General features: G+C 42.0%; 2 protein-coding genes across 12 annotated transcripts in view; one reads left to right on the top strand and one right to left on the bottom strand.

Annotated features, from left to right (window-relative positions):
- Nucleotides 1-9,176, top strand: part of NIN (ninein) — a 173,438-nt gene extending 164,262 nt beyond the window's left edge. For all 11 annotated transcript variants that reach the window (XM_070749183.1, XM_070749157.1, XM_070749190.1 and 8 more), the window contains 2 exons: nucleotides 4,211-4,324; nucleotides 6,327-9,176. In XM_070749183.1, the coding sequence (XP_070605284.1) occupies nucleotides 4,211-4,324; nucleotides 6,327-6,533 (321 nt within the window). In that variant the 3' untranslated portion in view covers nucleotides 6,534-9,176. The remainder of the gene's footprint in view (nucleotides 1-4,210; nucleotides 4,325-6,326) is intronic.
- A 10,700-nt stretch (nucleotides 9,177-19,876) lies between these two features.
- Nucleotides 19,877-22,441, bottom strand: part of LOC139160622 (proto-oncogene Mas-like) — a 3,269-nt gene continuing 704 nt past the window's right edge. Inside the window, exon 2 of the mRNA XM_070738759.1 lies at nucleotides 19,877-21,041. Within this exon, the coding sequence (XP_070594860.1) occupies nucleotides 20,057-21,041 (985 nt within the window). The 3' untranslated portion in view covers nucleotides 19,877-20,056. The remainder of the gene's footprint in view (nucleotides 21,042-22,441) is intronic.

The following is a 22,441-nucleotide window of genomic DNA, read 5'->3' as shown; positions in this document are numbered from 1 at the left end:
CATGCACCTTCAGAATCATAGGCACTACATACTGTTCTGCTTGACTGGCTCGGCAATGCGTAATAGTCCAGTGAAAAGAAATCAAACTCACAAGTGCTCTGCTAATCAGCAAACTTGTATTAGATAAACAAAAATAGCTTACTCAAAAAACAGTTCTTAATGTCCGAAAACAATGCAAGGCTTACTTCAGCCGCATACAAAAAACACAGGGAAAAACAAACAAAGACAACCTGGAATGAGTAAAGACGTTTCAGGAGTCCTTTTGAATCTTTGAAGCAAACAGCAAGTCCCAGAGTTTTCACCTCCCACTTGTCTGAAAAAGCTGGGTTGAAAACTCCAACAGCACAGAAACTTCGAAGCAGGAACCACAAAACAATACAGATAAACAGCCACAGTTTGCCTTGGCCCTTGTTCCCTTTTTATCCCTTTAGCCCTCATTAAGGGAACCACACCCAACCCAGGTGGTCCTATAATGATTTGTAATACTCCTTAAAGCGATCCCTTCTTTGCATAGCTCTTCGGCTACGTAGATCAATGTATTGATCTGCAGACGAACTGAGCGAGGACAGACTGTCTGAGGGACTGCAGGCCAAATCCCCTGGGCTGTCTGCTGAATCCTCCTGGCTGTCTGCCGCATCTTCCTGGCTTTCAGCCAGGCTTTCACATTCACTTTGTGCCACGTCTCTCCCATCTGGCCCAGGCCCAAACACAACACATACTAGTTTCTGAAAACTATCAGGGGGAAAAGCCGATTATGAGCATAGCTGCACTTAATAACAATTCAACAGACAGCACACCAAAAAAGACTCACTTTAGGATTCAGAGGTTTATTAGAATTTAAAGCATAGCAAACATAAAGCCTTTGCTGTAGGCACTTAATCACATTGCAATGAGGGTGGATCCAACAAGCAGTCAAAAGGAACAGCTTGAGGTCGATTGGCAACCTCCCATTATTCAGCTTTGTTTTTCATACCTTAAAACTACAACTCACGTGATTTTTAAAATCTGCCCATACTGTCATAGCAACAGGGAGAGTGCTCCATTCCTTTAACCTCAATGTTACAACCTGGCTGTTTGTACATGTACTTTAAACATACACTTCCTCTTTTCCCATAACCTCAGGCTAATCCAGCAGGTTTTTAGATAAATATAAATAGTTTTAGGTGAGCTTTTTTTTGGTTTATGCTGAAGAGTTGCTGATCCAGATCACCAGAATTTATGTTCTGTTTTATTTCTATGTTTTGTTAGATGAAAAAAGGAAGAATCTTCCAATTTAGTTTGCAATCAATTAAATGATTTTTTTTTTTACCAAATGATACAGTTTTCAGGGGAAAAGGTGTTTCAAATTATGCAATGACCTCTGGGAAGTAGTGTAATTTTGTCACTAAGCCTACTGCCAAGAGAGGAACTTTGATTACATAATATGGCTAAATAAAATATAATTGAGACTCAATTGTGGTCTATTGAATCTATAAACTAACCACAAAAGCTGGTTTTAACATAATATGCTAAATTTAAAAATGTGGCTCGCTAGTTTGGTTCTAATATACAGTGATACCTTGTCTTACAAACTTAATTGGTTCCGGGACGAGGTTCTTAAGGTGAAAAGTTTGTAAGACGAAACAATGTTTCCCATAGGAATCAATGGAAAAGCAATTAATGCGTGCAAGCCCAAAATTCACCCTTTTTGCCAGCTGAAGCGCCCATTTTTGCGCTGCTGGGATTCCCCTGAGGCTCCCCTCCATGGGAAACCCCACCTCCGGACCTCTGTGTTTTTGCAATGCTGCGATTTCACTGAGGCCCCCCTTGCTGGGAAACCCCACCTCCGGATTTCCGTTGCCAGCTAAGCGCCCGTTTTTGTGCTGCTGGGATTCCCCTGCAGCATCACAAAAACACAGAAGTCTGGAGGTGGGGTTTCCCATGGAAGGAAGCCTCAGGGAAATCCCAGCAGCACAAAAACAGGTGCTTCACTGGCAACGGAAATCTGGAGGTGGGGCATCCCAGCGGTGGCAGTGGGTTTGTAAGGTGAAAATAGTTTGTAAGAAGAGGCAAAAAAATCTTAAACCCCGGGTTTGTATCTCGAAAAGTTTGTATGATGAGGCGTTTGTAAGATGAGGTATCACTGTATTGTGTAAAGGTAGCACAAGACCCCAAACTATTACTTGAAATAAATCTCCTTCCAATTCTTCTAAAGCTTTTCACTTCAAACAAAGTTACTATTAGAAAAGTGTTCAATTTCACATGACAGACTGGAAACCCTTCTGGCCGATATAACTCTCCATAAATCAATGAAAGAAGACTGTTGCTTTAAGCAAAAAGGTGAAGGATTTACTATCAAACAGATGAAAATTATTCAGCCAATCTAAAAACAACACTACAGCTGCTTCCCTTCCCCAGTTTCTGCAAAGAATTTGAAGGGTATGGTATCCATATAATTAAGGAGACCTTTGGATATGTTTCCACAGCACATTTGATATGAATAGTGAACACTGAATTCTGTTTTCACAAAATACTTTAACCTGACCAAAGCAGGATGGGTTTGCACAATAACCTAAACTACCAAAACACAACCTTGAAACTGAACTCTTTTCTAAATTTAATATAGTGTGCACATATTTTTAGTATATCTGGATCTGCTTCCTTGTAAGTTTTTAATTTCTAGGAACTGACATCCCACAGACATCTCTAGAAGCAGCATAGTTTTGACAGTACCTATTTAACTATGGTTGCTCCTTGAAAGCCAAACAAAGTTAGAGTTAATACTACTTGGACAGGATGCTACCAGGAAATATAAGGCAATGGACTTGACCATGAAGTCAGAAAAATGTAGCAGCAAACCACCTACACACTGTTGACCATACAACTTTAAATCACCAAAGTCAAGCTTGACTTAGAGACTTTAGTTCTTTAGGAGCAAGATAGACAATTGGGAATAGTTACTGCCTTCAAGTTTGATGGGGCACCATGGCTTAAGAAGTTTCATTTATCATCTACCCATCATACTACTGATTCACTGAGATACTGATGAAGTGGACTGGGCTGATCCATTTGGGCTTTTAAGCTTTTTTGGTTTCAAGTTCAGATTCTCAACACCTCTCCCAGATCATTTCATTAACATCAAAAAGTAGAGTATGTGATTGGTATATCCTGGAAAAATGATAGCACAAATGGTAGCGTAAAGCTTTCACACATTCAGTTGGATGGAAATCCTTCCTGCTGCTCAGTTTTGTGCCCTTTCCCTGTGCATAGATCACGTCCATCTTGAAAGAGGCTGGAATGTGCCCATTCCTTTAAATATTTTTCTTGGATCTGAATATATTTGATAACTGCAGCATGAATCCCAGCGACCGGTTAGGTCCCACAGAGTTGGCCTTCTCCTTGTCCTGTCAACTAAGCAATGTCGTTTGGCAGGACCCAGGAGAAGAGCCTTCTCTGTGGCAGCCCCGACCCTCTGGAACCAGCTCCCCCCAGATATCAGAGTTGCCCCCACCCTCCTTGCCTTTCGCAAGCTCCTTAAAACCCACCTCTGTCGTCAGGCATGGGGGAATTGAAATTTTCCTTCTCCCTAGGCTTATAGAATTTATACATGGTATGTTTGTATGTATGAGTGGTTCTTTAAATTGGGGTTTTTTAGATTGTTTTTAATATTAGATTTGTTTACATTGTCTTTTTATATTGTTGTTAGCCGCCCCGAGTCTTCGGAGAGGGGCGGCATACAAATCTAATAAATAATGATAAATAATAATAATAATAACACTCTTGTTTGGGGGAAAGCTACAGCAGTGCACTGATTGCTACCATCTGCTTTCATTTTAAACATTTTAATAGATTTTTATATTAAATTATATTATATTTTATATATTGTCTTTATATTCTCTATATAGGGTTTTTCCCATTAATATATTGTGGACATTTTAATATACAGCAATCTTGTCATCTGCCAATAGGTTTTTGATTGTATCAAATCTAATAAACAACTAAGCAAATTTGAAATAGAGAATCACATGTATATAAGAAATCTGTGTCTTTGGGTGCAGTTTATGGCTTGCTTTGCTTTAAGAATATCATTCTTATCTGTACAAATAACCCAATTATTTCTCAGTCAATGTTTTTTCTCCCCTGTAAAGCTTATGTTGAAAAGGGAACAGCCAATCACCAAGATCTTCAGAGTACTGTAATTTTGATTTCATGCACACATGCTCCATTACAGGGTGGATATGAGCAGCTACTACAGACTATGGAGAAGCGCATGATGGATGTTGAACAACAATTGAGGCTTGTGAAACAGCTTCTCCAAGATAAAGTCAATCAGCTTAAAGAACAGGTGAGAATTCTAATAGGTTTCTAAGTCAATGGGGTCATGATCCATAGTTGATTGCAGCGAACGGGGGTACCGGGGTGCCGGCATCGAGGGCCTAGCTCTGGTGGGGCCGCATTTGCTGGTGGGATGATACCTGAGGATTCCTTACACAAGGTTTGCGGTAACATTACAATCTAAGGCTGAGTTCACAGTAAACCATAAAATTTGTCAATGTGTTGTTTGAAACCAATTAGCACTATTTGTTTGTTTGTTTGTTTGTTTACTTACTTACTTACTTACTTACTTACTTACTTACTTACTTACTTACTTACTTACTTACTTACTTACTTAACTTACTTACTTACTTACTTACTTACTTACTTACTTACTTACTTACTTACTTACTTACTTACTTAATGGATTTGTATGCCGCCCCTCTCTGTAGACTCGGGGCGGCTAACACCAGTAATAAAAAACATCATGTAAATCCAATACTAAAAACAACTAAAAAACCCTTATTGTAAAACCAAACATCCATACAAACTAACATACCATGCATAAATTGTAAAGGCCTAAGGGGAAAGAATATCTCAGTTCCCCCATGCCTAATGGCAGAGGTGGGTTTTAAGGTGCTTATGAAAGGCGAGGAGGGTGGGGGCAATTCTAATCTCCGGGGGGAGTTGGTTCCAGAGGGCCGGGGCCGCCACAGAGAAAGTTTTTCCCCTGGGCCCCGCCAAACGACATTGTTTTGTTGACGGGACCCGGAGAAGGCCCACTCTGTGGGACCTAACTGGTCGCTGGGATTCGTGCGGCAGAAGGCGGTCTCGTAGATACCCTGGTCCGGTGCCATGAAGAGCTTTATAGGTGATGACCAACACTTTGAATTGTGACCAGAAATTGATCGGCAACCAATGCAGACTGCGGAGTGTTGGTGTTACATGGGCATTTTTGGGAAAGCCCATGATAGCTCTCGCAGCTGCATTCTGCACGATCTGAAATTTCCGAACACTTTTCAAAGGTAGCCCCATGTAGAGAGCATTACAGTAGTCGAGCCTCGAGGTGATGAGGGCATGAGTGACTGTGAGCAGTGACTCCTGGTCCAAATAGGGCCACAACTGGTGCACCAGGCGAACCTGGGCAAACGCCCCCCTCGCCACAGCTGAAAGATGTTTCTCTAATGTGAGTTTGTAAATCAGTTTATGGCCAAGCGTATTGTTCCAGACAGATTTTGAAACCTCATGTCTAAGGCAGAATTAGAATTGATGGTCTACCAGTTTCTAGCCTGGGCCTAACCGCTAGACTAAACTACCATTTAAATTAATGCAACTGTTTATTACTGGTAAGTTCAGATTCTACCCATTTCCATTGTATCAAAGTGCTTTTCAGATATTTTATTATTATTATTATTATTATTATTATTATTATTATTATTATTATTTACCATTTGTCTACTAAATATATTTAGACAATATACAAAAGGATGACTAAGACCTTTACAGCAGGGGTATCAAACTTATGATAAGAGCCGGGGTGGCGCAGCAGGTAGAATGCTGTACTGCAGGCCACTGAAGCTGACTGTAGATCTGAAGGTCAGCGGTTCAAATCTCATCACCAGCTCAAGGTTGACTCAGCCTTCCATCCTTCTGAGGTGGGTAAAATGAGGACCCGGATTGTGGGGGCAATATGCTGGCTCTGTTAAAAAGTGCTATTGCTAACATGTTGTAAGCCGCCATGAGTCTAAGGAGAAGGGCGGCATAAAAATTGAATGAATGAATGAATGAATAAATAAATAAATAAATAACAAATCACATGACATAACACAACTTTTTCCCTTTGCTAAACTAATAGTGGGTATTGCCAGTATGGGATGCATCGGCCCATGGGTTGTGATTTTGACACCCCTGCTCTACAGAGGCAGCTTAAAAAGTAATATTGAATTTAGCTATAACTGCAAAGTGCATGATTTATTTATTTCTTTTTTGTCCTGTATGTGGAACAAACCTGCCTTTTCTTAACTATGTTTCAGCTTGTAAGAAACACAAAAGCTGAAGAAATGGTGAAGGATCTCTATGTTGAAAATGCTCAGCTGCTAAAAGCTCTGGAGATGACAGAACAGAGGCAGAAGGTGGAGGAGAAAAAGAACTATCTGCTAGAAGAAAAAATAGTCAATCTTGGCAGAATAATCAAAAATCTGACCTCCAATGTAGGACCATCAGCTCAACTGGGATCTTAGCGCCTTTCTCCACTTGCATTTAACTATAGGGCAAACCTGTCTTGACCATTTATTGCAAGTCATTATTGTCATCTCATCCCCAGCCTATGTGTAAAACTTCTTCAGTTGTGTTTAGCTGTACCAGTGTTAAAATAGTATTTCCCTATTTATTTTGACTTTAGGTACAGTTCAACACATGTGCAATCTGATAGACTTACTGTTATTACCTATTACTTTAGGGGAAAGTTAGATGATCAAAATGACTTGAAGCAAATCGGATAAGGATGGGCAATTGGACAGCAAATTCAATGCCGGTATAGTCCCCAAAAGCTGTGGATAGCACTTCAGGGGTGGAGAAAGACCCTAAACCTAACTACCTTTTTATGCAGAATTATGCACTTTATTGAAAGGTGAACATTTCATCTATTTTAATGCTGCATTTTGATAGTTGCAACTTTGGGGCTGTGCTCAAAAGAAACCTCACTACTACTCTCAAAACCACAAAATTAATCTGCATAAATCCCAAGTGCCTTATTTTATATTTTGGGGGGGTTGTGTGTTAGTTTGGAATGGTGTGAGAAGACTCCACGGCCTAAGAGATTTCATTTATTATACACCCATACTACTGATTCATTTCTATCCATTGTCCTGAATGCCCAAAGCAGAATGTGAATGGCAGATGTTCCCTGAATCTTCCACCCTCTGAAGTTTTAGAGGCAATACTACTATAACCATACTTTGAAGGGGCATTCTGGACTTAAGCCAGCTCCCTGGGCTTCGAGGATTACAGTGGAGAGACGGACCCTCGCGGCTGCAGCGGTTAGTCATTCGGCGGCTCAGGCAGTGCCCGCTGAGGGCAGGGACCTGGAGAAGGACGCCCCTCAGTTCCTGAAGCTTTGCCCGCGGAGGGTTAGGCTTCACTCAGAGACAGAAGGAACAGGGGCATCCTGGGTGGTACCCACTGGGGAAAGGGACCCATTAGCAAAATCCTTGGGTGGTTCTTGCCGGCGGACCGGTTAACCAGCCAGAAATAAATTCGCACTTACCTTAATGATGTCGGAAATGGAGAGTCCAACATGAGTAGAAGAAATCAAAAACAGTCGGAGAGAAATTAATAACGTCCCTACTCTACGACTGAGTTTAAAAAACTGAACCCTCCGGGACGGTTAGGGGGCATAGCCAATTTAAATATTTAAATTTTAAACTCAGTCCCTACCAATAAGACTAGAGTATAACCCATGTTGGACTCTCCTAAGCAGCGGATTGGAGAATTAGAAAAGTGTACATGCTCTCAGTTTTCTCACATCCATTCAAAGGAACAATGGTTGCACAAACCTCATTTTTTTTGCTAGTCTCTAGGATAATTAAGCTAGGAACTTTCTGCCCTTCCAACTGACAAACACTAGAAAAGAAAGGTTAAGAAAGTAGATGGACATCAGAAATGGAGAAGAAAAATCAACGGAACATCAAAAGAAGCAGCTTGACTCTTAAGGGAAACCATAGCTAGATGTCTCCACCCTCAAACAGTCCCACCCTGAAGAAAATCATCTTAATGAGTAAGACAGAAAAATGATAATTGTATAATCTTCAACTTACAACCATCCATTTTAATGATCGTTTGAAGTTACAATGGCACTGAGAAAAGCAACTTAATACCAGTCATGCACTTACAATCATTGCAACATTCCAACATCACAGGATCAAAACTTGGGTGCCTGGCAACCAGAATATATTTGTGCTGGTTGCAGTATCGCAGGGTCACGTGGTTGCCCTTTGCAATCTTCCCAGCTGGCTTCCAACAAGGTCAATGGGAGAAGTCAAACTCATTTAGCAACTGCAGTGATCTGCTTAACAACTGTGGCTAAAAAGTTGTAAAATCAGGCACAACTCACTTAACAACTGCCGTTCTTAACAATGGAAATTCTGGTCCTATTTGTGGACTATAGAGAAGTTGTGACATAAGGCTATATGGTAGGGAAACTGATGAGAAAACAAACAACTGAACAGTTTCAAAATTCTGATGCTATCTGGCACCAGTGGTTTCTACTGTCAGCATCCAAACTGATGTGTTAATGGCTGCAGAGGACAGGAAAACTAGCTTGATTTGCAGGACAAGCTATTAGTTGGCCATAGTTGAACATTCTTTGCATGCAGAACATTCCTCTTAAGAATTTTAAATTCCAATAGTCTCTATATCCAGCAGCAAAGCTTCAATGATTAAGGATTATAAACATCATGGCTGAAAAGCAGCTGACCTTCAGATACTAAATCTGTTTGTATTTTTGCTAACATTTTCAGGAACCCAAATTTCTCATATATACATTTGAAGCAGCAAATTGCATTCTTAAAGAGAGTGCTTCTGTTTGAAACCAGAAGTGGATGAATTTTGGACTGCCTATATTATTTGGCTGATTTGTTTTTAATTTCATGACTTTATTTTAAACATCAATTTGATACTTGACATTCTGGATTTACTGTGATTTAATGTAGTCAGAGTTTATATTTATACATATGGATTCTTAATCACCCAACCATTATATCTCAGCAATAGAAAAAGAATGGTTGCTTTTTTTGTGCTGCAGCTACACTGAATGTATGACCTGTTTTTACCACAGTACCAATTATAACCTGAATAAAGAATGCAACCAGTGAGGCTAAAGCTAAAACATATTGTAGACATCTGCAGAACATTTAATTAGCCTATTGTGCCTTTTCTGGTTTGTAGCTGCTTCTACATGCAAAGCATGCTGAGTCTACCTCTGTAACATACTCATTCAGAATTCTGCAGAGGGAAGCCTAATTCATTTTGGAGTGCCAAATAATGGTCATTAGTATCAGAAAAAGTTCAGGGTTATCCATCAAAGCAATTCTGATGCACTTGCTTTTTTGTAAATAACACGTGTGGAAAGAAAAAAACAACCTTTCTGATGTCTAGAATGGACTGTTATTTTTGTGGATGGGACCAGAATTTCCTGGGAGAGGTTGTTGCTTGAAGGGAAACTGCCCTTCCCCAGTGGGCCGACCTCTAGGAAGGCACAGGATGCCATAATTGCCACATCAAAATGAAGCAATGGAGAATATTTTCTCTGTGAGATGGCCTCAATTGTATTGAGATTGCTCCTTTTATTGTCACCCTTTAGCAATATTCTATCCCAATGCTCAGTGCCTAAGAACCTACGATTACAAAAGTTGCTGTAGGATAGAGAATGTTGTAATTATTCTTTTAAATAATATTTAACTATCTTACACTCACTTCAAGGCTTACACTATACCTTCCGATGATTTCCCATCTCAAAGTGATAGAAAATCATGCCAGCAATTTCCAGAAATTGTGATTAGGGATGGGTATACAGAAGGAGCTACAAAAAAGGGGCTCAGGAGTCAGACTCCTGTCCCAAACTGGATGCAATCCAGATGCTTTAAAATCTTTAGCATGGTATCTGAGAATGGTTCTTCCAATGTATTTTGAGGGCATCACGTTGAGTAATGGCTCCCACTTCTTTGAACTTTGAACAACAGTTCCAAAAGTGGTTGGTAAATCCATAGTAACTGAATTTAAACATGCCTGGGATAAACATATATCCATCGTAAGATAAAGTACAGGAAATAATATAAGGGCAGGCTAGATGGACCTTGATGTCTTTTTCTGCTGTTAATCTTCTATGTTTTTAAAAGGGTTGCAAGGGCAAAGAAAATTAGGTGATAAAAATGGTAAATTTGTCACCCAAACACAGCCATTATTTTTGTTTTGCATAGGGCCAAAAAAACCTTCAACCCCATGCAGAGCTCTTTTTTCACTTAGGGGTTTTTGTTGCTGTTGTTGCTTTTTCTTTGAAAATTTATCACTCCAAAGCTTCTTACCTAAAGCAGGGGTCTCCAAACTTGGCAACTTTAAGACCTGTAGATTTCAGCTCCCAGAATTCCCTGGTCTACTTATACTATACTGAAAGCATGCAGCCCTCCTTCAGTGGGTCGACCTCGGGGAAGGCACAGCGTGCCGTAATAGCCACATCAGAATGAAATGACAGAGAAAGTTTTCTCGAAGAGATGACCTCAAATAGATCAAGGTCTCTCCTATTTATTGTGTTTTCACAGTTCTGACATGTGGTACAGAATAACCAATTCGCCAAAGCCACATACATTAAACCATTCTCCAGCAACTATTCACTTTTGTACCTTATAAGGCAAGCTTCTCTTTTGGTAATAAACAGAAGCTGCATTCCTTGCCTTTTCCCTAGATTTCATGTTAGCAAAGGAATGTCAGTAATGCATACCTTATATGGAAGTTCTATAGGTTTAATTGCTTTGTGGTCATGGATTCTGCAGAATGCTTGCTCAGCCTGGGCTGCCTTTCCATAGAGGAAGAATTAAGATTTTATTCAGCACATAATTTAGGCTTAAAACATCACTCTCCAGCAATATTTTATTCCCAAATTCCAGTGCTTAAAAATCTATGATTACAACACTATACTGGCTGAGGTTTTCAGGGAGTTGGAAGTCCACGAGTTTTAAAGTTTCCAAATTTGAAGAGCTTTGATCTAAAACAAGCAACTTAATATGGTAGAGTGGTTTAAATGCTAGAATGAAAGCATGGAAATCTACTCTACCATGATTACTCCATCCATGGGCACTCACTCAGTGTCTTAATCTAATTTACCACACAAAGTGATTGTTATGAGAATAAATGAAAAGTCGACTATGAAGTGAAGGAAGGATAATCCTGTGGGTTTGAAAACTCTCCTTCAAAAAAAGATGACTGATGCCAATAACAAAGCAATGTTATTTGAGGCAACGGGGCAAGGCATTATATTTGCCAGACAGTTTATCTGGCTATGATGTCTCAACCAGCATCATAGGATTTCTATTGCTTCTCAGATTTGTTAATTAAGGTTAATGTTGCCATTTATCAACATTATAATATTTGTATTTGATATAAGTATTTTGTTTCTATTGTACATTGCCCTAAAAATAACTGGAGGATGGACAGTATTAAATATTTTAAACACGAAAAATCAATATTTGTTCTTGTATTGTTGATCTTCTAATTTGTAGCAGCTTTATTTTACTCCCATTATTTCTGCCATCAATTTGCTGGATTTATATTTCATACCCCTTGGTTAAAGCCTCTTCCTTGGGTTTATCTGCAGAGTCAGATATGCATATTTATTTTATTTTGTTTTATTTATTAAATTTGTATGTCGCCCCTCTCCGTAGACTCGGGGCGGCTCACAACAGTAATAGTAAAACAATGTACAATACAAATCTAATAATTAAAATTAAAAACCCATAATTTAAGAAAACATACACACAACATACCATACATAAATAATATAGGCCTGGGGAAGTTATCTCAGTTCCCCCATGCCTGACGGCAGAGGTGGGTTTTAAGGAGTTTACGAAAGGCAAGGAAGGTGGGGGCGGTTCTAATCTCCGGGGAGAGCTGGTTCCAGAGGGCCGGGCCCGCCACAGAGAAGGCTCTTCCCCTGGGCCCTGCCAAATGACATTGTTTAGTCGATGGGACCCGGAGAAGGCCAACTCTGTGGGACCTAATCGGTCGCTGGGATTCGTGCGGCAGGAGGCGGTCCCAGAGATATTCTGGTCCGATGCCATTAAGGGCTTTATAGGTCATAACCAACACTTTGAATTGTGACCGGAAATTGATCGGCAACCAATGCAGACTGCGGAGTGTTGGTGTAACAAGGGCATACCTTGGGAAGCTCATGATTGCTCTCGCAGCTGCATTCTGCACAATCTGAAGTTTCCGAACTCTTTTCAAAGGTAGCCCCATGCAGAGAGCATTACAGTAGTCGAATCTTGAGGTGATGAGGGCATGAGTGACTGTGAGCAGAGAGTCCTGATCCAGATAGGGCCGCAACTGGTGCACCAGGCGAACCTGGGCAAACGTCCCCCTCGCCACAGCTGAAAGATGGTTCTCTAATGTGAGCTGTGGATCGAGGAGGATGCCCAGGTTGCGTACCCTCTCTGAGGGGGTCAATAATTCTCCCCCCCAGGGTTATGGATGGACAGATGGGATTGTCCTTGGGAGGCAGAACCCAGATCAAACTCTTCCCAGACAGGTAGACAAGTATGAGCCCCAGTCATCTCAACCGACTCATTGTCAGTCGACTCTGTTCTCCAATTGGAGTCGAGGTCCACCCGAATCCAAGCGATTTTATCAGCGAAAAACGTATTAAAATCCTCGGCACTACTCTGCAAGGGCTCCCCAACTCCCTCCTACAGTAATGCACATTCCACCACATGTGATAAATCCATGAGAACTTTCCCTTATTCAATTAACTTTCCCTTATTCAATGAAGCATGGTGGATAAATATTGACATGCATGAAAGTGTAGGAGAAGAGAAGGTGAAACTGGGAGTGGGGTGGGTGGGTGGAATAAAGTAAATAATAATACTAACAGAATTGGAAGGGACCTTGGAGGTCCTCTACTCCAACCCCCTGGTTGGGTATAACTATCAAGTGGTCAAGTGCAGGAAATGAAGACCAATACAATAAATAAATAAGGAGAAGTGAGCTGGGTCAAGCCTCAGATTTTCTCAGTAAACTTGTGCAATATTCTAAATTCTGCATTTTTAAGTGTTATCGCACACAATATGCAAAAGAAGTGGTTAAAGATGCAATCATATTTTGAAAGAAGAAACAACCAGAAGGGACCTGAAAGAAAAGCAGTTTTTCTGGACATCAATCAGGCTCTGTTCTGTTTACTGCAAGGAGGTAAATTGCTGGGAGGCAGAGACCAAACGGTGGGGGTGGCTGGGTGGAGGTAAATTCGGTGTATAAGACACACCCAAGTTTTCACTCTCTTTTGAGAAGTAAAAAGATGTGTCTTATACTCCAAAAAAGACTGTAGGTTCTTGCACACTGACACTGATAGTGGCAGTTCCAGGAGTTCTAACACCCACCTGACTTTCAGCACCAAGAGATGTTTCCAAGCTTGTAAGCCTTTCCCTTTGCCCGTAGAGTTCCCAAAAGAAAATAATCCGTGATGCAATTGCTGGGTATAACTATTAAGGGGTCAAGTGCAGGAAATGAAGACCAATACCGCAATTTGTTTAGGACAGCTTCTTTATTGCTGTTTGCATGTAAACAGGAATCTTGCCAGAGTAAAGCACACTCTGTATATTTATCAGATAAATACTATGAAGGTTTTAGAGAAAATCCCTTTTGAGCCTCTTTCTGCACACCAATGACTCAAGGCTGATTTCACTTTTAGCTCCTTGAAAAAGAAGTCTTTCCTTCTACAAACAGGTATCCAAGTGCATAACCAGAATGCAAAGGCTAATAATCAAACAAAAGCTAAGAAATTATAAGATACATAAAGCACAAAAATATTTGGAAAAACTAATATCTTCATGTATTATCTAACTACAGTATCTACAGCTACAGGTATATACAGTATATATGTCTTTCTCTACCTCTACTATCTCTACCATCTCTATCTCTATCATCTATCTCTATCACTATCTTTATCATCTACAATATCTATGTCACTATATTTGTCTATTTATCATCTGTCATCTATCTCTATCCTGTGTCTATGTATCTATGTATCATCTCTCTCTTTCTCTCTCTCTCATTTGAATAATCTATATTTATACAGTTATATGATGTTACTCATCATTAATTGGCTCCAATTGCTCAAAATTATTTTTTATTATTATTTATTAGATTTGTATGCCGCCCCTCTCTGTAGCAAACAAATGATGAGTACTGGGACAAACTTTTTGCATCAAAATGTATTGAGCAACAAACTTGATGAGTTTTAAAGCCGTTGCATAACAAAGTACCACTGTATGCCTCTATCTATCTATCTATCTATCTATCGATCGATCGATCGATCGATCAATCTATCTATCTTTCTATCTATCTATCTATCTATCTATTGATCTATCTATCTATCTATCTATCTATCGATCGATCGATCGATCAACCAGATGACACCAAGCTGGCAGGAGTGGCCAACCCCCCAGAGGATAGGCATAGGATACAGAAAGATCTAGACAGACTTGTACAGTGGGCCAAAACGAACAAAATGAAGTTCAATGTAGAGAAAAGTAAAATCCTACACCTAGGCAAAAAAAACCTAAAACATGCATACAAATTAGGCGAAAACACACTCACCATAAGTGACTGTGAAAGGGATCTTGGAGTCTTGGTGGATAACCAGCTAAACATAGGCCAGCAATGTGCAGCAGTGGCTAAAAAAGCCAACACAATCCTAAGCTGCATGAACAGGGGGATACGGAGAGGGGTGGCATACAAATCCAATAAATTATTATTATTATTATTATTATTATTATTATTATTATTATTATTATTATTATTACTACTACTACTACACTCCAAGACCAGAGAGGTAATAATACCACTCTATAAGGCCCTGGTCAGACCACACCTGGAGTATTGCACCCAGTTCTGGTCACCACACTTCAAAAGAGATATAGAGACTCTGGAAAGGGTGCAGAAAAGAGCAACTAAAATGATAAGGGGACTAGAGACCAGGCTATACGAGGAAAGATTGCTGGAACTGGGCATGGATAGTTTAGTAAAAAGAAGGGCTAGGGGGGACATGATAGCTGTATACAGGTACTTAAGGGGTTGCCATGGAGAGGAGGGGGGCACACTATTTTCCAGGGCACCAGAGGGTCGGACGAGAAACAACGGTTGGAAGCTGACCAAGGAAAGATTCAACCTGAAGATAAGGAAGAACTTCCTCTTTAATTAAATTTTTATCACAACAAACAAACAAAAAATCTTAAAGAAAAAGTGCCCAACACCAATAAACCCCTCCACCATTTAGAGGGTTAAATTATTTACAGTAAATTTCAATTTCTTCCTTGGCTCCGGTTTACATTTCTTTACATACAAAAAGTGATTGGAGTTTATTTTTCACATTGTCGTCATATATTCTACTTAAGATATAATCTTTCACCTTATTCCATCGTGCCATCAGCTTCTCCAATTTATTTTCATCAAAGTTATTTAATCTTATTTCCATAATTTCGAAGTGGATGTGGTCCACCATGTACCAGTACCAATTCTGGATTGTCCATTTACTGCTGTCCTTCCACCCATTTATTGCTGTCCTTCCACTACTGCTTGAGCGCTTTCCAAAGCTGCTGTTTTGATTTCTTTAAATTCTATCTATCTATCTATCTATCTATCTATCTATCTATCTATCTATCTATCTATCATCTATCTATCTATCTATCTATCTATCTATCTATCTACCTACCTACCTACCTACCTACCTACCCACCCATCCATCTATATTTTTGACACCAGAACCCTCACAAAAAATCCTTTTAGTCCAAAAGCAGCCTTATTAAATTAAGAATACAAACCCAGAAGAGGTTTGCAAATGAAAAGGAAAGTTTACAAAGGTTCTCCTATTCCAGACTTTTACCAGTTGCCATCTAGAAATAAGGACTTGAAATCACCATAAAAGAGTGGTCGGAGGGAAGGCCTACTATATGGAACAGAGCAGAAACTTTCTTGACACTTTGAATGTACACTAATTGCCATACATTAAAATGAAATTTCATTGTATACCTCTCTCAAAAGGTCATGACCTGCAATATACATTATTATTATTATTATTATTATTATTATTATTATTATTATTATTATTATTATTATTATTTGGATTTGTATGCCGCCCCTCTCCGCAGACTCGGGGTAGCTAACAACAGAATAAAAACAGCATGTAAATCCAATACAAAACAGCTAAAAAAAAACCCCTTAATTCTAAAACCAAACATACATACAAACAAACATACCATGCATAAATTGTAAAGGCTTAGGGGGAAAGAATATCTCAGTTCCCCCATGCCTGACGGCAGAGGTGGGTTTTTAGGAGCTTGCGAAAGGCGAGGAGGGTGGGGGCAGTTCTACTCTCCAGGGGGAGTTGGTTCCAGAGGGTCGGGGCCGCCACAGAGAAGGCTCTTCCCCTGGGTCTCGCCAAACGACATTGTTTTGTTGACGGGACCCGGAGAAGGCCCACTCTGTGGGACATAACCGGTCGCTGGGATTCGTGCGGCAGAAGGCGGTCTCGTAGATACCCTGGTCCGGTGCCATGAAGGGCTTTATAGGTGATGACCAACACTTTGAATTGTGACCGGAAATTGATCGGCAACCAATACAGACTGCGGAGTGTTGGTGTTACATGGGCATTTCTGGGAAAGCCCATGATTGCTCTTGCAGCTGCATTCTGCACGATCTGAAGTTTCCGAACACTTTTCAGAGGTAGCCCCATGTAGAGAGCTTTACAGTAGTTGAGCCTCGAGGTGATGAGGGCATGAGTGACTGTGAGCAGTGACTCCCGGTCCAAATAGGGCCGCAACTGGTGCACCAGGCGAACCTGGGCAAATGCCCCCCTCGCCACAGCTGAAAGATGTTTCTCTAATGTGAGCTGTGGATCGAGGAGGATGCCCAAGATGCGGACCCTCTCTGAGGGGGTCAATAATTCCCCCCCCCAGGGTGATGGAATTGTTCTTGGGAGGCAAAACCCACAGCCACTCCGTCTTATCAGGGTTGAGTTTGAGTCTGTTGACACCCATCCAGGCCCCAACAGCCTCCAGACACCGGCACATCACTTCCACTGCTTCGTTGACCGGACATGGGGTGGAGATGTAAAGCTGGGTATCATCAGCGTACTGATGATACCTCACCCCATGCCCTTGGATTATCTCACCCAGCGGTTTCATGTAGATATTAAATAGCAGGGGGGAGAGGACCGACCCCTAAGGCACCCCACAAGGGAGAGACCTCGGGGTTGACCTCTGACCCCCGACTAACACCGACTGCGACCGACCGGAGAGGTAGGAGGAGAACCACTGAAGAACAGTGCCTCCCACTCCCAACCCCCCCAGCTGGCGCAGAAGGATACCATGGTCGATGGTATCGAATGCCACTGAGAGGTCGAGGAGCACCAGGACAGAGGATAAACCCCTGTCCCGGGCCCGCCAGAGATCATCCATCAATGCGACCAAAGCAGTTTCCGTGCTGTAACCCGGGCCTAAAACCAGACTGTTGGGAACCTAGATAATCAGCTTCTTCCAAAGACCGTTGGAGCTGGAGCGCCACCACCTTCTCAACAACCTTCCCCATAAAGGGAAGGTTGGAGACTGGACGATAGTTATTAAGTACGGCTGGGTCCAGGGAAGGCTTCTTGAGGAGGGGGCGCACAAGCGCCTCCTTATAGGGTGCTGGAAAGGACCCACTCCTCCTTGACCCAGCTCCGTGTCACCTCCCTGCTGGCCGAAACCAGCCAGGAGGGACACGGATCCAGTAAGCAGGTGGTGGAACTCACAGCTCCAATGGCCTTGTCCACTTCATCAGGTGTCACCAGATCAAACTCTTCCCAGACAGGTGGACAAGTACGAGCCCCAATCACCTCGACTGACTCATTGTCAGTCGACTCTGCTTTCCAATCGAAGTCGAGGTCTGCCCGGATCCGAGCGATTTTATCAGCAAAAAATGAGTTAAAGTCCTCAGCACTACTCTGCAAGGGCTCCCCAAATCCCCCCTGGTTAAGAAGGGAGTGGGTCACCCTAAACAGAGCGGCCGGGCGAGATTCCACTGATGCAATCAAAGTGACATGATACGCGCATCTTGCTGCCTTGAGCGCCACTTTGTAAGTCTTAATATGAGCTCTTACAAGTGTTCGATGGAATTCAGACTTACTCTTCCTCCATCGCTTCTCTAGACATCTCTTCTGGCGTTTCAATTCCCGGAGCTCCTCATTGAACCATGGTGCTCTACGGGGTCTAGTGCCGCGGAGAGGTCGCAACAGCGCAATCCGGTTGAGAGCCTCCGCTGCAGCCTTGTTCCAGGCCTCAGCAAGAGACTCTGCCGAATTTTGGATGAGTGTATCTGGAATAACCCCAAGCGCCCTCTGAAAGCCCTCTGGGTCCATCAGGCATCTGGGGCGGAACGTCTTAATCAGTTCCGCCTGCCTGCGGGGAAGGATTGGAGCCAGGAAATTAAGCCGCAGTAGAAAATGATCTGACCATGACAAAGGCAGCACTTCTAAGCCCCTTAATCTCAGATCATTACTCAGTTGCTCAGAGAGGAATACCATGTCGGGTGCGTGCCCCCCCCTTATGAGTCGGACCCTGCACTACTTGAGTTAGGTCCATGGCTGTCATGGTGGCCATGAACTCCTGTGCTAGACCAGAGGTTTCACCGAGCGATGGCAGGTTAAGGTCCCCCAAGACCATAAGCCTGGGGAACACCACCGCCAACCTGGCTACCTCCTCCAGCAGCACAGGCAGGGCTGTTGACACGCAGCTGGGAGGCAGGTACATGAGTAACAAGCCCACCTGAACCCCTAAGTCCAACTTCACCAGGAGGGACTCGCAACCCACAATCTCTGGAGCAATGAGTCTACGCAGGCAAAGGCTCTCCCTGGCTATAATAGCCACTCCTGCCCCCCCTTCCCTGGGGTCGAGGCTGATGCCATATCCGAAACCCGGCTGGGCAAATTTCAGAGAGAGGAACTCCTCCCTCCGGACCCAGCCAGGTTTCGGTCACACAAGCCAGGTCGGCCTCCTCATCCAGGATCAAATCCCGGATGAGGAGAGCTTTATTTACCACCGACCTGGCATTGAGTAGCAACAGCTTGAGCCCAGGGCTAGAATTACACTCATCACCAGTGCCTTGAGTTAAGCTCATGGAGCCGGAAGAAGGGATCGCTACTAAGCAGCGATCCCTCCTTCCCCTGGAACGGCTAGCTCCATAGCTTCCGCCATACCTGCCTCTCCCCAGCAAGACAGGGATATTTTGACCCTCTGCCACCCCAGAGATAATTGTCCCCCACCCTCCTGCCCTTCCAGTGTCAGGTATGCCTGAACTTTCATTCATATCATATTCATTCATTTCATACATATTATAATCCCACCCACCCGCCCCATTTCATCTATCACCCCCCTCCCATTCATTTCCATTCACAATATTCCATTCATTCCAATAATTACTAGCATAATCCCATTCATTCATACCATAAATACATTAATCTCTAAAACTAGTTAAAAAGTTAAAAATATATAATACATGTACCAATTATAAAAATATAAAAATAGCCTAGATGTAATTGGTTTGCTAATAGTTCTTAAAAAGAAGAGCATAAAACAACGGCAGCAGCTTAGTAAGCTAGTTTGTTCTCAAAGCTAGTTAGTAAGCTGGTTCGTTCTCAATATGAACATGACATTATTACAGAAACTACATGTATTTAGTCAAAATCGAAACCCACTATTTAATGATTATTAATAATAAACTTCTTTAAAAAATATAATTGAATGGATACTACGTCAGAAATGTCACAATATGCGTTAAACAGCTTCTTTGGATTGTAAATTATGGACACAGCAATACTTTTTTCATAGTATTGTTTTTAAGTACTTTGCTCAGTAGATTGCATTGAATCTGTATGTTCTTAAGGAAAGAACCTATGAAGTTCCAAATAAAGTTGTACCTTAAATTATTGTATCTGCAATATCTATGACTCTTCATAACTGGCTTTTCCTCATGGTTCCTGATTTTCCAGGCTTCCTTTCTCATCCTTGAAGACTCTTTGCAGAGCAACCTTGTAAGATGCTCTGGGCTGACCTTTTCCTCCCTTCTTCCTCCCCACTAAGAAATAAAGGAGTGGGTTGATGCTGCTGTTGAGAGTGGCGCATGCTATGCCAATGGTCATGAGGAGGGGATTATAAGTATCAAAATATTCAATGACATAAAGGACAATCATTGGGAGAGAAAACAGGAGGTAGAAAAAGAGAACCAATAAGATGGTGGTGAGCAGTTTCCTTTGATTGTGTTGCATTTTAGATCTTATATAAATCAAGAGAGTCACAGTAGACACAACTATGAGAGGCGTACAAAATAAACCATTCACAATAAGCTGGTAAAGCACAGGTGGACATTGATAGGTCCTGGTCTGGTGGAGAATGAAGTGTATCGCAGAGAGCAGGAAGGAGAGGATCCAGATGAGGCTACAAATAAGTGTGGATAAATATGCAGGACGATGGCAGCGATACCAGAGTGGGAAGAGGACACCCACACATCTCTCCAGGCTGATGGCCGTCAGCAGAAACTGGCTGGCAGAATAGGTGAAGAAAAAGAACTCAAAAAGTAAGAAGAAAAAATTATCAATTACGTATATTCTGTGGGTCAGAGTACCCACTATCACAAACATAGTTGCAGTGATCACGGATGTGAGGACCCCCAAATCAGCGATGGAGAGGTTCAGGATGAAGGTGGTGAAAGGATTCCTCTTGATGGAAAAGGCCAGGAGGTAAATGGTGGTTCCATTTCCCACCAGGCCAAAAATACAAATAAGGATAATGAAGCCATTGAGAAGATTTCGTGTTACATTATTAAATAGATGATTGTAAGGAAAAAGTTCTGGTATTATATAAATGTTTGAAACAATTCCAGTAGCATTGAAGGGAAAGCTGACTGGTGCAGAACCGCTCCCAGGACTTTTATCCATTTTAAATATGTCCTGTATCCTAATAACACAAAGAGACAGAAAGAGAGTCAGTCCTTGTTGGTGAAATACATACATATTGTAGAAAGATCCACCCTCCTTCCCAGATTAAAATATTATTCATTCTTAATATTAAAAAGAGGAAAAGACACAAAGTCCACCATATTGCTCAACCCCTTGGAGTCTCTCAATCAGGCCTCTATAAAGGTTGGTTATTACCTTTAAAGCTCTACACAGCTGAGGGCCAGAGTATCTTCAAGACTGCCTTCTATCACATACAGTGATCCCCCGATTATCGCGAGGGTTCCGTTCCAAGACCCCTCGCGATAATCGATATTTCGGGATGTAGTGGTGCGGAAGTAAAAACACCATCTGCGCATGCGCGCCCCTTTTTCCATGGCCGCACATGCGCAGATGGTGGAGTTTGCGTGTGGGCAGCGGGGAAGACCCAGGGAAGACCCAGGGAAGGTTCTTTCGGCCGCCCAACAGCTGATCTGCTCCGCAGCGCGGCAGCAGCGAGGAGCCGAAGATGGGGTTTCCCCGTTGCCCAGGCTTGCTGCTTGCCGCTTGCCCGCTTGCCCGCTTGCCGCTTGCCCGTTCATCCGCCCGCCCGGCTGCTCGCTTGCCACTCGAGAGCAAGAGGGGGAGAGATAGAGAAAGAGAGAGAAGGAAAGAAAGAGATGAGAGAGGGAGGAAGAGAGTGTGAGAGAGGAAGAAGCAAGATAGAGAAAGAGAGAGAGAAAGAAAGATGAGAAAGGAAGGGAGTAAGGTCATCGGGTGGAAAAATCGTGATATAGCCATTCGCAATGATCGGGATCGCGAAACTCGGGGGATCACTGTACTTCCCAATGACCAATAAGATCCCACAAGTTGGTCTTCTTCGGGTCCCGTCAGCTAAACAGTGTCGGCTGGTGGGTCCACGGGGGAGAGCCTTCTCTGTCATTGCCCCAACTCTCTGGAATCTGCTACCTCCTGAGATTCATACTACCCCCATCTTATTGGCCTTTCGGAAAGCATTAAGACCTGGCTTTGATGAAAGGCCTGGGGCCATTGACCTCAGGGGGATGACTAGTAAGATCAGCCAATTAATGTATGGATGGCTGTAATTATTTTAAATTGAAATGTTTTTATGCTGATTCATGTTCAATATGAATCAGTATGAATGGCTAGTACATGTGTTATTGAACTGGTTTTTTAAAAGTTTTAATTAGGATTTTAGAAGTTAGTTCGTTTTATCTTGACTTTTTAAAATTGTTATTTGTAATTTTATACTGTTGTAAGCCGCCCTTAGTCCTTCGGGATTGGGCGGCATAGAAGTCAAATTAAATTTAAATAATAATAATAATAATAATTTTGTTCTGAGCCGCCCTGGGTCCCTAGGGCAGTGATGGTGAACCTTTTTTTCCTCGGGTACCAAAAGAG

Source organism: Erythrolamprus reginae, chromosome 1, assembly GCF_031021105.1.
Source record: "Erythrolamprus reginae isolate rEryReg1 chromosome 1, rEryReg1.hap1, whole genome shotgun sequence".
Classification (NCBI taxonomy): Eukaryota; Metazoa; Chordata; class Lepidosauria; order Squamata; family Dipsadidae; genus Erythrolamprus; species Erythrolamprus reginae.
This window is presented reverse-complemented; position numbering and strand designations above follow the sequence as displayed.